General features: G+C 38.6%; 1 protein-coding gene across 1 annotated transcript; it reads left to right on the top strand.

Moving 5' to 3' along the window:
* Nucleotides 1-3: 3 nt before the first annotated feature.
* LOC141617066 (uncharacterized) lies at nt 4-384 on the top strand. The gene has a single exon (XM_074434236.1). It carries the CDS (start codon nt 4-6, stop codon nt 382-384), a length of 381 nt encoding a protein of 126 aa, XP_074290337.1.
* Nucleotides 385-12,795: the final 12,411 nt, after the last annotated feature.

The following is a 12,795-nucleotide window of genomic DNA, read 5'->3' as shown; positions in this document are numbered from 1 at the left end:
GAAATGCAGATCCCATCCTTACGCATTGCTATTCAAGAGGAACTTACAGAGGATGAAAATGACAAGTTGCGTTTAGCAGAGTTAGAGGCACTCGATGAAAAAAGACTAGATGCCCAACAGAAGCTCCAATGTTATCAAGTAAGGTTGTCGCGAGCATTCAACAAAAAAGTACATCCTCGTTCTTTTCAATTAGGAGACCTAGTCCTTGCAATACGAAGACCAATTATCACCTCTCACAAGCCAGTTGGTAAATTCACCTCAAAGTGGGATGGCCCGTATATGGTACAAGAAGTCTACACAAATGGCGCATATAAGATTGCGGATGAAGACGGTGTGCTCATAGGCCCAATAAATGGGAAATTTCTCAAACGTTACTACTCTTGAAACAACACCATGCTCCTAAGCAAGAGCGTAAACTGCAAGCCATGCTCCTAAGCAAGAGTCAAAACTGCAAACCTCTATGAACTACGTCGGCTTGATCTTGTGAAGTACTGTTTCTACTTTGCAAGTACGTAGGCAACTTGGGTGAACATGTAGCCTGAGTGCAGCCACGAAAAAAAAAGTGTATCATACCTAAAAAAAAAAAAAAAAAAAAAAAAAGAACTACGTCGGCTTAATCTTGCGAGTTGTCATATTTGCGAGTTGTCATATTTGTCACCTTGCAAGTACGTAGGCAGCTTGAGTGAACATGTAGCTCGAGTGCAGTCATCCCTCCACACAAACACCATTTCCGTAAAGCCTTGATAATAGTCTTCAACAAGTCTTCACGAAACTCCATGAGATAATTCGGTCTTCAAAAGCGTCAATGGTCTTTGAAAGACTCCAATACTCGTCGTGAAGCATTTCTCTTCAAGAGGCTTGAATTACCTTTAAATCTCCAGTCTTCAATAATATTTATAGACACTTCAAGATACATTAGTTATCTTCAAATCCATGGATGAGCTCCAATATAGCCTAAACGGTTCTGAGAAGCAAGAAGCAGCTTGATTAGTCTTCAAATAGTCTTCCAAGACTTCCATCGTCTTCAAATAGCCTTCAAGACTTCCACCCTCTTCAGGAATCTTCAAGTAATATAATCTTCTTCAAGTAACTGTATAATACTTCGAAGAAACTTCGAAATCGTTTTCACATTGTCATAATCTTCAGTCATTGGAGTGAATAATCTCCAAAGCTTGGCCGCCATAATAACTCATATGATAACCGAAATGACCCAGTGGATTCATTGCGTGGTAGTTCATATGAGATTTGAAATAACACATGCTTGTCGTCATCTCCAACAGTTGATGGGTTCACTCCATGGTGGCTCACATGTTAACCGAAATGACCCAAAGGGTTCATTGCATGGTAGCTCACGTGAGAATTGAAATCAGCTCTCCAAATTAATCTTTAGTGCTTGACAGTTCGGTGCTCTACATCATGGGCTCATATGTTAACCGAAATGACCCTAACGGGTTCATTGCATGGTAACTCATATGAGAATCAGAATGATCTCCCTGAAAAAAAAAATCTTCAAGACGACGCCTCAGGCTCGGGCTCGACACGTAATATGATGGTCTCCATGAAATGTGGCTTCACATGATATTCAATTGTTGATAGGTCGGTTCATTGCATGATTGCATGATAGCTGGTAAGACAAAGGAAGGCCGTCTCCTGAAACAATGAATTCTCCATGGAATAAACGACCAAGAAAACGTAGAATGATGTTACTTGGAATAATAAAATCTCCAAGGGTTGATAGACCATCCTCGTCTGGCATAGAACAACAGAATTTCCAATGGTTCCAACGATCAATGAATGAAGTTTATTTCAAGATAACTATAAAAAAAATGGATTATTAGTGCACAGTGATAAAATCCTCAAGAAGAAAATTCGAAGATCCAACATACAACATTTAATCCCTGCAATAACACCAGTTGAACAAACAAAATTATTGCGAATGAAAATTCTTCTTCCCCAAAATGCAGACCTTAGAACAAGAACCAAAAAATGCAAAATAAAGAATGACAAAGCTATTGTATCTTTAGTCCTGAGACGAGAATCAGGAGATCAACCAAGGCTCAATGATCATGAATAGTCTGTCATATACACGACCAAACAAAGAAAAAAAAAGGTGGAGTAACATGTAAACTCGGCGACGGCAAGCATGATGATAGACTACACGCCTGATGATAGACCTTTAGACCAAGTACTGGATGAGGCTACGACGACCGTCATGAGCAAGCTCGTCACTGTGAATAGGCATGTGGCCAACGGAATGAAAACAGTGGCAAATAATCCTCAACTTCGAAGCGGTACATAAATGGACCTGCGTGGCGTTCTTGGCAGCTGTGACTCGCTGACAGGTTGTTCAAAAAGGCGAAAACGGTTCTTTAATTCGTCGCTTCGAATTCATGTCCGCAATCATCAACGGCCATGAATCTCAGCTTATTTCTTCAATGCACTGAGAAAATGAAATAAAGTAGAGGAAGGTCAGCTACAGTTCATACACCATAAAACTAAGAAAAGACCATGGTAATTTGACACAACCAAATAACAAAGGTATTGAGAACAAGAACAGAGCAGCACGAAGTGAAGTAAAGAGAAAACAAAAGATCAAAGCAAAGGAAGAAATCAAACAAAAAAAGGGGCAAATAAATCCCAAGTAAACGATAACAAGATGAATGGTTATTACCTTTGTTTAAATTCAACAAAGCAACATGGAATATATATACACACAGTGTATGATGGAAAAGAGAATACTTACCCTACAAGGAAATCTATGCCGGATCCACCGTTGGTAAGAGCCAGTAAAAAACATTTTGTCTCTAAAAAATAACAATTTGCTCAAGTCCGTGTAATAAATTGTATTTTATCAAGTCAAATGAAATTTGATACGTTGGGACAGTGGTGCCAATTTAAACATTTCCTACTCGTGAAGTAATCAGTTGAAGATATTCGTTGCTCAACTGTCAACGTGTCAAGATTACAAAATGACTAGAGTGATATAAACTCAAGTGTCATCCGTCAAGGATACAAAATGACCAGGGTGACATAGATTCAAGTGTCGTCCGTCAAGGATACAAAATGACCAGGGTGATATAAATATCGAGAAGAGCCGCCAGTCATCCGCCAAGTCAGATAATGACAGGATGGCCAAAAAAATGCTATCGATGCAACATGATGGATGCCCGTCGACTTCCAAGTCAAACCAAAAGAATGTGTCGAGACCCCGTCACGCTAACACACTTCGAAAGTGGGCATGACAAAGTCTCAAGGGGGCAATTTGTAGGCACTAATAATTTATTTTAAGTGTCAAAAATTAAATAAATGAATTAATTTGAGTTAATAATGAACATTTTAACTCAATTTAATTATTTTGTCCTTTTTAAATCAAATTCGCGCCATTTTGAGTTATTCGGGCCCAAACAAAAGTCAATTTGGGCCAACTTTGCAAACAAGCCGAAAACGGGACTAATGGCCCAAAGCCCGCAAAAAAGCCCAACTATTATCTATAAATAGAGGCAAAATTCATTTCATTCGAAAGGATAGAAAAATTTGAAGAAAAGAAAAGCTCTGGAATTCTCTCTGAAAATCTCGTGAAATTTAACGTAAGCAGTCAACAAGCACAACAAACTCGTGCCGCCTGCGCAAGAAAACTCAAACATTCAAACTCGAATATTCAAACATTCAAACTCGAATATTCAAACATTCAAACATTCAAGAGAGACTCAAGTCGTTCGACCCTTCCAAGAATACAAGTCAACGTCGCGCGTAGAGTGCATACACCCTCTACACGCGCACCCACTACAAAACGCACGCGCACACCCTACGTGGATCGTGCATGCGTATCCTGTTTGTTTAGTTAGAATCAGAGGATTATTAGAGATTGTACACGAACTTTTATGATATTAATAAAAATTCATTTTGTTTCCTTGTTTTGTATTTCAGTTATCGCAATACAAAATTTTTCGTTACACCGGTAATGCAGGGCATAAGGCGGCAAACCCCGCACTCAGCTGGAATGTCACGGAGAGATCCCTTGGGAGGCTTAGCCAAACCAAGGTGGGAGGCAAAAATGTCCGTGGTTAAAAGGGAACTGGTGTTCATAAGACGGAATTGCACAGTCTGCTCAACCGGCTCGTATTTAAACGAGCTCATGAACTCAAGGGTCAGAAAAGCATAAGAATGCTTCCGTAGTCGATATAGCCCAGTAAAGCCCAAAGTCTCGAAAATGTGACGGACATCCGTCTCAATACCCAGGTCCTCTAAGATAGTCGTGTCAACACAACGGGTTGGTCTCATCTTGCGAGTCTGTAAAGCTACAAACCTCTTCCGTTGGTTAAAGTCTACAAAATTACCTAAGGGTACTCTGGTACAGCCGGTACTACTGGTCCGCTACCCTCCCCAACTTCGGGCTGAGAAGCCCTTACCCTCTTACTTTGTCGGGTTCCCAAGTTTAGTCTCGGCATCTGTTCAATATATAATTTAAATACACCAACATGTATGCACCAAAACATGCTAATTACACAAATTATGCCATGACAGAATCATCTAAGTACACACTATCACCAACAATTTCCCAAATTACAAGTAAAATTCAAATTTTCAAAGTTCAGACGGTCTTTACAGCTGCAAAAATTTGGCACGATTAACATGAATTAATTCATCTATTAAAATTTCTAGGACTCCTAGATTCAAATTACGTCCATGTACAACACAAAATCCCAATTATATGAAACAAATTTCAATTTGAGGCACTTTTAAGACGGAGTTTTAAGGCAAATTTTGAGGTGAAAATCACAAAAATCAACTCCCCACATAACATATACAACATACATCACTCAAACTTCATCCTTCAACATGTAAAAGACAGTCAAAAATCAATTCAACTTCTCAAACCCTAGAAACTTCGGTATCCATATATGCAATTTCTATTTGAGTTTTTGTATTATAACAACAATTAACCATAAAAGGAAAGCATATAAATCATATTACATCAATTATAAGCAAATTTTCTCACATATAAATCGAATTTTCAGATTTTTTCTAGCATCCTAATTGTTTCTAATTGATGAAGAACATTAAAATAGAAAGGAAATTCATACCTTGATCAAATAGGAAGTACAAGAACAATTATAAGCAAAAGAAATCACCCAACAAATCACCACAAATACAAGATTGAGAGCAAGATGAGAGATATGGAGGTTAGGGTTTGCGAGATTATGAAGAAGAATAGGAAGAATAAGAAAGAAAAAGAGTTTATGAATCCCGCGGAAGCCCCTGTACTGTAGCTTACTCGATCGAGTATGTTGGGTACTCGATCGAGTGCCCTCTACTCGATCGAGTAGGCGCTTTTTGATCGGGTATCCGTAGGAAATTCCTACACCCTCGACGTTATAGCTTCCTAACTAGATCGAATGAGGTCTACTTGGTCTAGTAGGCACTCATACTCGGTCAAGTAAGGTTGGGTACACGGTTAAAGTTGGGAGATTAACTGAAGATTCCTGCAAAACAACATCACGTGTCGATTCCAAACCAAGTTCGGAAGTCGTCACTTGTTATCATATTCATTCACATTATACCATTACCACTCAAGTGTATCGCAACGGTTTCACCAACTAGAACTCATATCATATTATTCTATAACAAACTTCATACGACATTGTTTACCACATTATGAAATCGTTCATGTATACATTCAATGCATTATTATATTTTTTTTTTATAGATAAACCTTTGTCTACTATTCCGCTAATAAACTTGTAAACACATTGCTCTAATTACCCATCTAATATTAAATTCACGGGCATCATTCAAGTATACTAGCAACATAATTATGCTTCAACCTAAGCAACTAATCTACTCAAATTAATCACATCATACGCGGAAACTTTCAGCCATACATGTATCACATTCATCCATTAACGTGTTATAACTCTCATTACAATTCTATAACTATCTTAATTACTAACATTAGCACTATTATAGAACTTATAAAATCGTATGAAACTACCATTACCATCAAGCTGAAGCAAATATAGCCGTTACCACATCCCCTACCACATCACACGTTCTTACTCTTTTCGCACACTTCTATCGAATTAAACCCTCCACGTTCCTCATTATCATCACACACACGTTCTAACTCCATCGAAACTTTACCAGGTATGATCTTAACTTAACTATTACACACATGTTAACTTCAACAAAGACTCGAACACAATCAATTCTAGCATAGTCACCATACGCATTAAGCACATGATTACCGACTCTACATTCCCATACCCAGTGTCTGGCTTAAGTACAATGGGGCCAAGATTTTGAAATGAGGGCGCCTACTCACCCAAAATCTAGCATCAGCTGGGGCTCCCATTATACATACACCAGGTTCATTTTATTAGACTCACTATGTTCATTAGGTTCATTTTTTACAGGTTCCAAAATCGTTGCTCTGATACCACTTTGTGACACCCCCCATATACCAAGGAGCCTTACTAAGACCTTCCCTAGCATATAAGGACATCACCATCTCGGTTGCCCGATGAAAGTAATCATCAAAGGTCAATAGAAGAACATTTAAACTGTTTTACAAGTGTTACAACCAAACTGTTAAAAGAAAGATACAACTCATCACTATATACTACTTCATGTCGTAACTCGTGAGGACTCATCCCAGCCCGGACTCTAGCAATCATCCAAGACAACACCTGCTAAAACTGACTGCTCACCATAAGGGATCACGGTAGACACACAAGACAAACAAGACAACCACACAAGGTCAGTAACTGAGGTAAGACACAACAATCAACTATTAGTATACCACAAACATGACTAAGCACACACACCAGATACCACCACTCCAACCAATCACCGTCACCGACTGTCCACTGGACCAGCCCTGCCAGTGGGGGACCGCAGCCGTTCCCACCTAAGCCCCGCTCATCATACCGAGCGATAACCCTGTCCCATTAATGTCCACATCCCCTCCCGTGGCGGGTTCCACGAAGGGCGAAACTAGGGCGTGAAGCCACTCCCGCAAGTGACTCCACTCAGCCGAGGACGCACCTCGAGAACCAACAACAATAATCATAAACATCTGCAATACAACAACAATCAACAAAAAAAACATACACCAACCGATTACCATATATATTCAACCACACGGTCACGACAACAACACAATAACAACGCAGCAACCGACACACTAGACAATCAACAGAAACTGAGTAGGCGAACCTACCTTTAAGCGACTACAATGATTCCATGTCCACACACGCAACACTCAGCAAATCAAGCAACACCTATACACACAATACAACCTCTATCATTACTCTTCTAACCCTAACTGAAAACACAAAGACACGGATGATGATGATGACATACCTACATGTGGAAATCTGGAAAAGGAACTGCTACCCGACTCAAGCTATGCAATCCTATGGCACAAGCACACTCAAAGGCTCCCATGGAAGATATTTGGTGAAGGGAAGAGGAAGGGACGACATCTAGGTTTAGAGAAAAGAGGCGGAAATGATTTGCGGTTTTGACGAAACACGATTATAAACCCTCGCTGAAAAGACGCTACTCGATCGAGTAACTAATGTGCTCGATCGAGTGGCCCCTACTCGATCGAGTATCCAAGCTACTCGATCGCGTAGCCTCTACTCTATCGAGTACCACTCAAATCCAAAGGCAAGCAAGGCACAAGGTAGCTTTGACACGCATCACTAAGGGCTATTACTTGTTCCCTAGGTCGGTCAACGTTGGTCAACGGGTCCCTAAAAGGACGGGTATTACACTTTTCCCGTCAGAAACACGGGTTCCGGATGGTTTTGCCGTCAGGAATTGACCTCACTACGATTCGTCACGAAAAACGGGTTCCTAACGGTTTTTCCGTAAGGATTTTCCATTTCTGACGGATTAGTGACGACTTTTCCGTCAAAGGCCTAATCTAGGATGGGCCAGAAAGTCAACAGAATGTTGACTTTCCTGACTGAAAAACCATCAGGAAATAATTGGCATTACTGACGGATTTTCCGTCAGGAAAGTCAACACTCTGTTGACTTTTTGACGGAATATCCGTCAAAAGTTTTCACAATTCTAACGGTTGTTCCGTCAGAAAGTTAACAGAATGTTGACTTTCCTGACGGAAAAATCCGTCAGCAAAATTAAAGGCAGTGGCTGGAAATAGCAGCTTGCTGCCCAGCCACAATGTCGAATTTGTATTGTTTTACACCAAACGAATACAACCAAACCTGCAAAAAACCATATACAACCGTTGATCGCCAAGCGGGAATCTATTTTCATGTCGACCGCAGGAGTGGGAATCAAGAGTAGACAACGAAATTATCGATAGAAAACCGAACACGATTGGAAGAACGAAGTTGTTACATAAAAAATTTGGTTAAATTTGTACGTCTTATAAAACAATGTCTTTTACATACCAACTAAAATATTAAGCCACAATCATAAGTTTCTAACCTAAGATAAAGTCTTAACATACTAACATAAGATAAAGACTAACCTAATAACATAGACGACGATACTAATTATTACCTAGAGGCTCAACGTGATCACTACCTCCAAAGGCATGCCCGTCATCCGCAATGTCGTCTCTACGAAAAGGGGTGGGGAAACCTGAGCACGAGGGAGGGGGTTGAGATTGTTGAATATGAGCCCAAGCTTTTTGCATGGCTGCCATCTGATTAGCTTGGAGACGGATTGTTTCTTGAGTGTTGCGCATTTGTTCCTCAAGAGCTAGTCATGCGGCTCGCTCATTGTTCATTTGGGTGGCAATTTGAGAAACCATGCTAGGAGCGTAAGAGAACGATCGACGATCACCTTTGTTACATGGAGGTTCATACCACACTTCGGCCCCTACATCTCCGTTCCCGAATATCCTTGACTTCTTGTCAAAGCCATCGACAACGTTGTAGAATGAACGGTACTCGTCTGGAGCCTCTCCAGTAGGCGTTGGTCGACTCATCTCTTCCTTGTAAGAGGCCTGAAAAAACAACAAATAAGGAAAAAATGATAATATATTTAAAAATGAGGGAAGTACAATAAATATTAACATTAAGAATGAGAGAAATACAATAAATATTAACTTACGTCGGTTTTAGCAGCTCGAAGATTAACCCACCCGTCCTTCTTGTTTTTTTTGGTCTTCTCAAACAACTTGTAGGGTGTGGCCGACTCACCCTGAAAGTAGCATAAAAACATAAACTGATTATATTCGGCAATCAGTAATTCTAACCAATTTGTGAAAATAATAAATACAATACTTACCAATTCCTTGAAAGCATCAGAGCAACTCTGACGGCCTAGAGTGTCGGTGCCTAATGCTTTTCTGTCTTTAGCACCCGACTTTCTATTTGCCGTGTTTATTTTAGAAATTTTTGCAAATTCAATCTGATTCTTCCCCAACCTTGAGATTCTCCCACCAAGTGTCGGGGACCCAATTGAGCTTTTTCTTTGAATATTTGAGTCCATTAAAAATCTTGGTAATCCACCTCGTGACCGCCTTTTGCCATTCACGCTTAGCGTCATGGTTTTCGTCGACGGACTTCACATGTTTCTATTTCAAAAATAAGTGTTTAATAGTAATAGAAAAGGTGACTTTAATTACATAAAAAATACAAATTATTAACGTAAAGTAAATAATAGGTAACTTTCAAATTATCCTAAACCAAGTCCACATCTTCATGCGTTGTGCATGGCTCGCCTCACTCCATTTGGCGAAGTACTCGTCATCTGTGATGTTATTAGTGAACGACCAAGTGACATATTGTTTTACAGACTTGTCATTCCACCTGAAAAATTAAAACATACATAGATATTAGAAATTCAAATAAAATTATTTGAATGATATATTTTTCATAAAGGTAAAAATAAAATATTAGAACACTTATCATTGACTGCCTTCTTGTGTTTGTGAGAGAATGATCTGCATGTTCTCCTGTTCCGCTGTTGGATTCTGAACATCCACGTCATCATGAATCTCTTCGTTATCCTCCTCAAGACGAGATCCCCCACTACTACTCCCCATCATCCTTCGAAAGAAATTTGCCATACACTAATTATAAACAATGCAAATTGTCAGTCCAATAAAAATCGTTAGTACAAATTGTTAATAAAAAAAAATGGAGTGTCATGAACAATATAATAAGTATATAATTTAACAATGCAAATTGTTAGTCCAACAAAAATGAAGTGTCATGAACACTAACTATGAACAATGCAATCAAACAAACTCCTTACAAGTGCTTCAAATTTGATTGAATGATTAAAATTCATACATAAAATGATTTGATTAAAATTCATATATTAATATTGTAGAATTACAACAACTCCCATCACTCATCACTCATCACTATCACTACGAATCAAAATAGGTTAATCATCTGTAAAAAGCATTCCGACTTCTTCCTCTTCTTCCCCATTTTCCTCTATTCTATTTTCTTCAACTTCAACTTCATTATCCTCTTCTTCTCCGACATCCCCGTCATATTCCCTTTCACCCATTTCCACAACCACTTCATACTCATCTTCACTTTGTGACTCTTCCACCAAAATTGATGAAAATGAGTGATCATTGACAACCACATCATCTTGGAAAACAATTTCGTTAACAGGAGCATCAACATGTAATCTTGCCTTGATTTTAAAAACCGCGGACCATTGATTGCCTTTCTTAGTGGTTGGATAAGGAGCATAACAAACTTGATCGACTTGAAAACCTGCCACGAATGGGTTATGTCCACGAAATTTCTTGTTCTCATTTACATCTACAAGTCCGTATACCTTATGGATATTAAGTCCTTGTTGGAAATTATCAAACCAATCACATTTAAACAATATCACCCTATAAATCCTTTGCTCGGTATAATAAGCAAGCTCAATTACTTCAGTTAGGGTTCCATAGTAGTCCAACCCTTCTGTAGAATTCACACAAACCCCATTACTTAAGATAGCTTTCGAAAGATCAACTCCCTCCTTATAAGGTCGAAATTTATAGCCATTGATAGAATATCGTCTCCATGTCTTCACCTTGCTACTAGGACCTAATGCTAGAGCTATTATTAAAGGGTCCTTTAATCTACAAGACTATCAATAAAACAATATGTTAATTAAGGTGTTATATATATTATTCTCAATAACTAAAGATATGGACAAACAAAACGTGCATTGGTATATGAGTATGAAGCAAACGTATTACGTACTTCATTTCGGAACCATTTCGGATAACTTTTGTCATGTTTGCTCCAAACATCATCAGAGGACGTGACATCAGGAAATGTGAGTTTGATATGTGTCTCAAATTCCCTATATGTACCAAAAAAGTGTTTTAATTATGTATTACCTATAATTTTGATCTAATTTGATAATTAAAAATGTATTGAATAACGACGAAGTAATAACTTACTTTTCATAAGACTATAAAAAAATTTCACAGTTCCTTAGCACATAAAAATGAGCTTCTTCATACTCTTTCTCACCCAAGTACCTCTGAATACATTTCCCGGTTTTAGTTCCTATGTCATCATTGAATAACTCAGGTAAATTTGAATCTAGGTCGTCATCGAAATTCACACCAACATCTAAGTCTTTCGCTTTTGTGTCAATGTGACTTTCGAAATATAGGGAACAGAAATTTGCAATTTCCTCTAACAAAAAAGAATTGAATATGGAACCCTCCACCCAAGCTTTGTTGCCAATATTTGATTAAGAAATCTCTCAAATGGATATATCCATCGATATTGAACAGGTCCTCCAATCTTCGCTTCATAAGGTAAGTGAATAGGCAAATGCTCCATGGAATTGAAGAAAGACGGGGGAAATACCTTCTCTAAGTTGCATATTATCTCTGGATTGTTTGACTCTAGACGTTCTATAGAATCAACTCTAATCGTAGAAGTACACAGGTCTGTAAAAAATTGTCATATCTCAGTTATTGCATTCCAAGAACTAGTCGGGAGCAACTCTTTCAAGGCAACAAGGAGTAGCCGTTCCATAAAGACATGACAATCATGACTTTTCATGGAATGCAAACCATATTTTTATGGTCAACACACCGACTCAAATCTAAAGCATAACCACCGTGAATTTCAAATTAGCAACCCATTCACATAGAGCCTTTTTCTCCGTAGTTTCTAAAACAAACCAAGATGATATGGCCCGTTTATAACAAAGTTCATTTAAGTCGAGTTTATCCTTAGGGCCAAATTTAGTTTTACCTAGTACATCCATCATCGTGTTGATAAGCTGTTCAAAAATATTTTTCTCAATGTGCATAACGTCTAAGTTGTGTCGAATCAACAACGTTTTCCAGTAAGGAAGTTCCAAGAATATGCTTTGTTTCCGCCAACCTTCATTCTTGTCTTTCAATCTTTTCAATTCTTGATCAAAAGCATCAACTATTTTTGGCAAGTCTTTTACGGAATCCCACACTTCATCTGTAACACGCTCATACTTCAAGTACCTTACCAGGACCACCTAAAGCGTAAGAATGCTACCATCTCGGTTACCCAAGGCAATGAATATCAAATAGACCATAAAAGAACGTACTTTAATAGATAAGTTAAAGTGATTACATAACAAAACCAACTGTAAAGTAACATACAACTGTTCTCAAAACTGTAAACTAACTAAGTGAAACTGCCTTATCAAACACAGCGGAAGACTAAAGACTCTGGTATGTGATGACTCCATCCCCAGCTAGATCCCGCGCGTATCCAAGATATACCTGCTAAACAACTGCTCACCACCCCCAAATGGATCACCACAGTTTTCAAAACATTTAAACGGGGTCAGTTA

This window comes from Silene latifolia, chromosome X, assembly GCF_048544455.1.
Source record: "Silene latifolia isolate original U9 population chromosome X, ASM4854445v1, whole genome shotgun sequence".
NCBI classification, from domain to species: Eukaryota; Viridiplantae; Streptophyta; class Magnoliopsida; order Caryophyllales; family Caryophyllaceae; genus Silene; species Silene latifolia.
Note: the sequence above shows the minus strand (reverse complement) of the source record. Positions and strands in the feature narration are given on the sequence as shown.

Coding starts and splice junctions, on each gene's coding strand:
- LOC141617066 (XM_074434236.1), top strand. CDS start 4: ATGCAGATCCCATCCTTACGCATTGCTATTCAAGAGGAACTTACAGAG.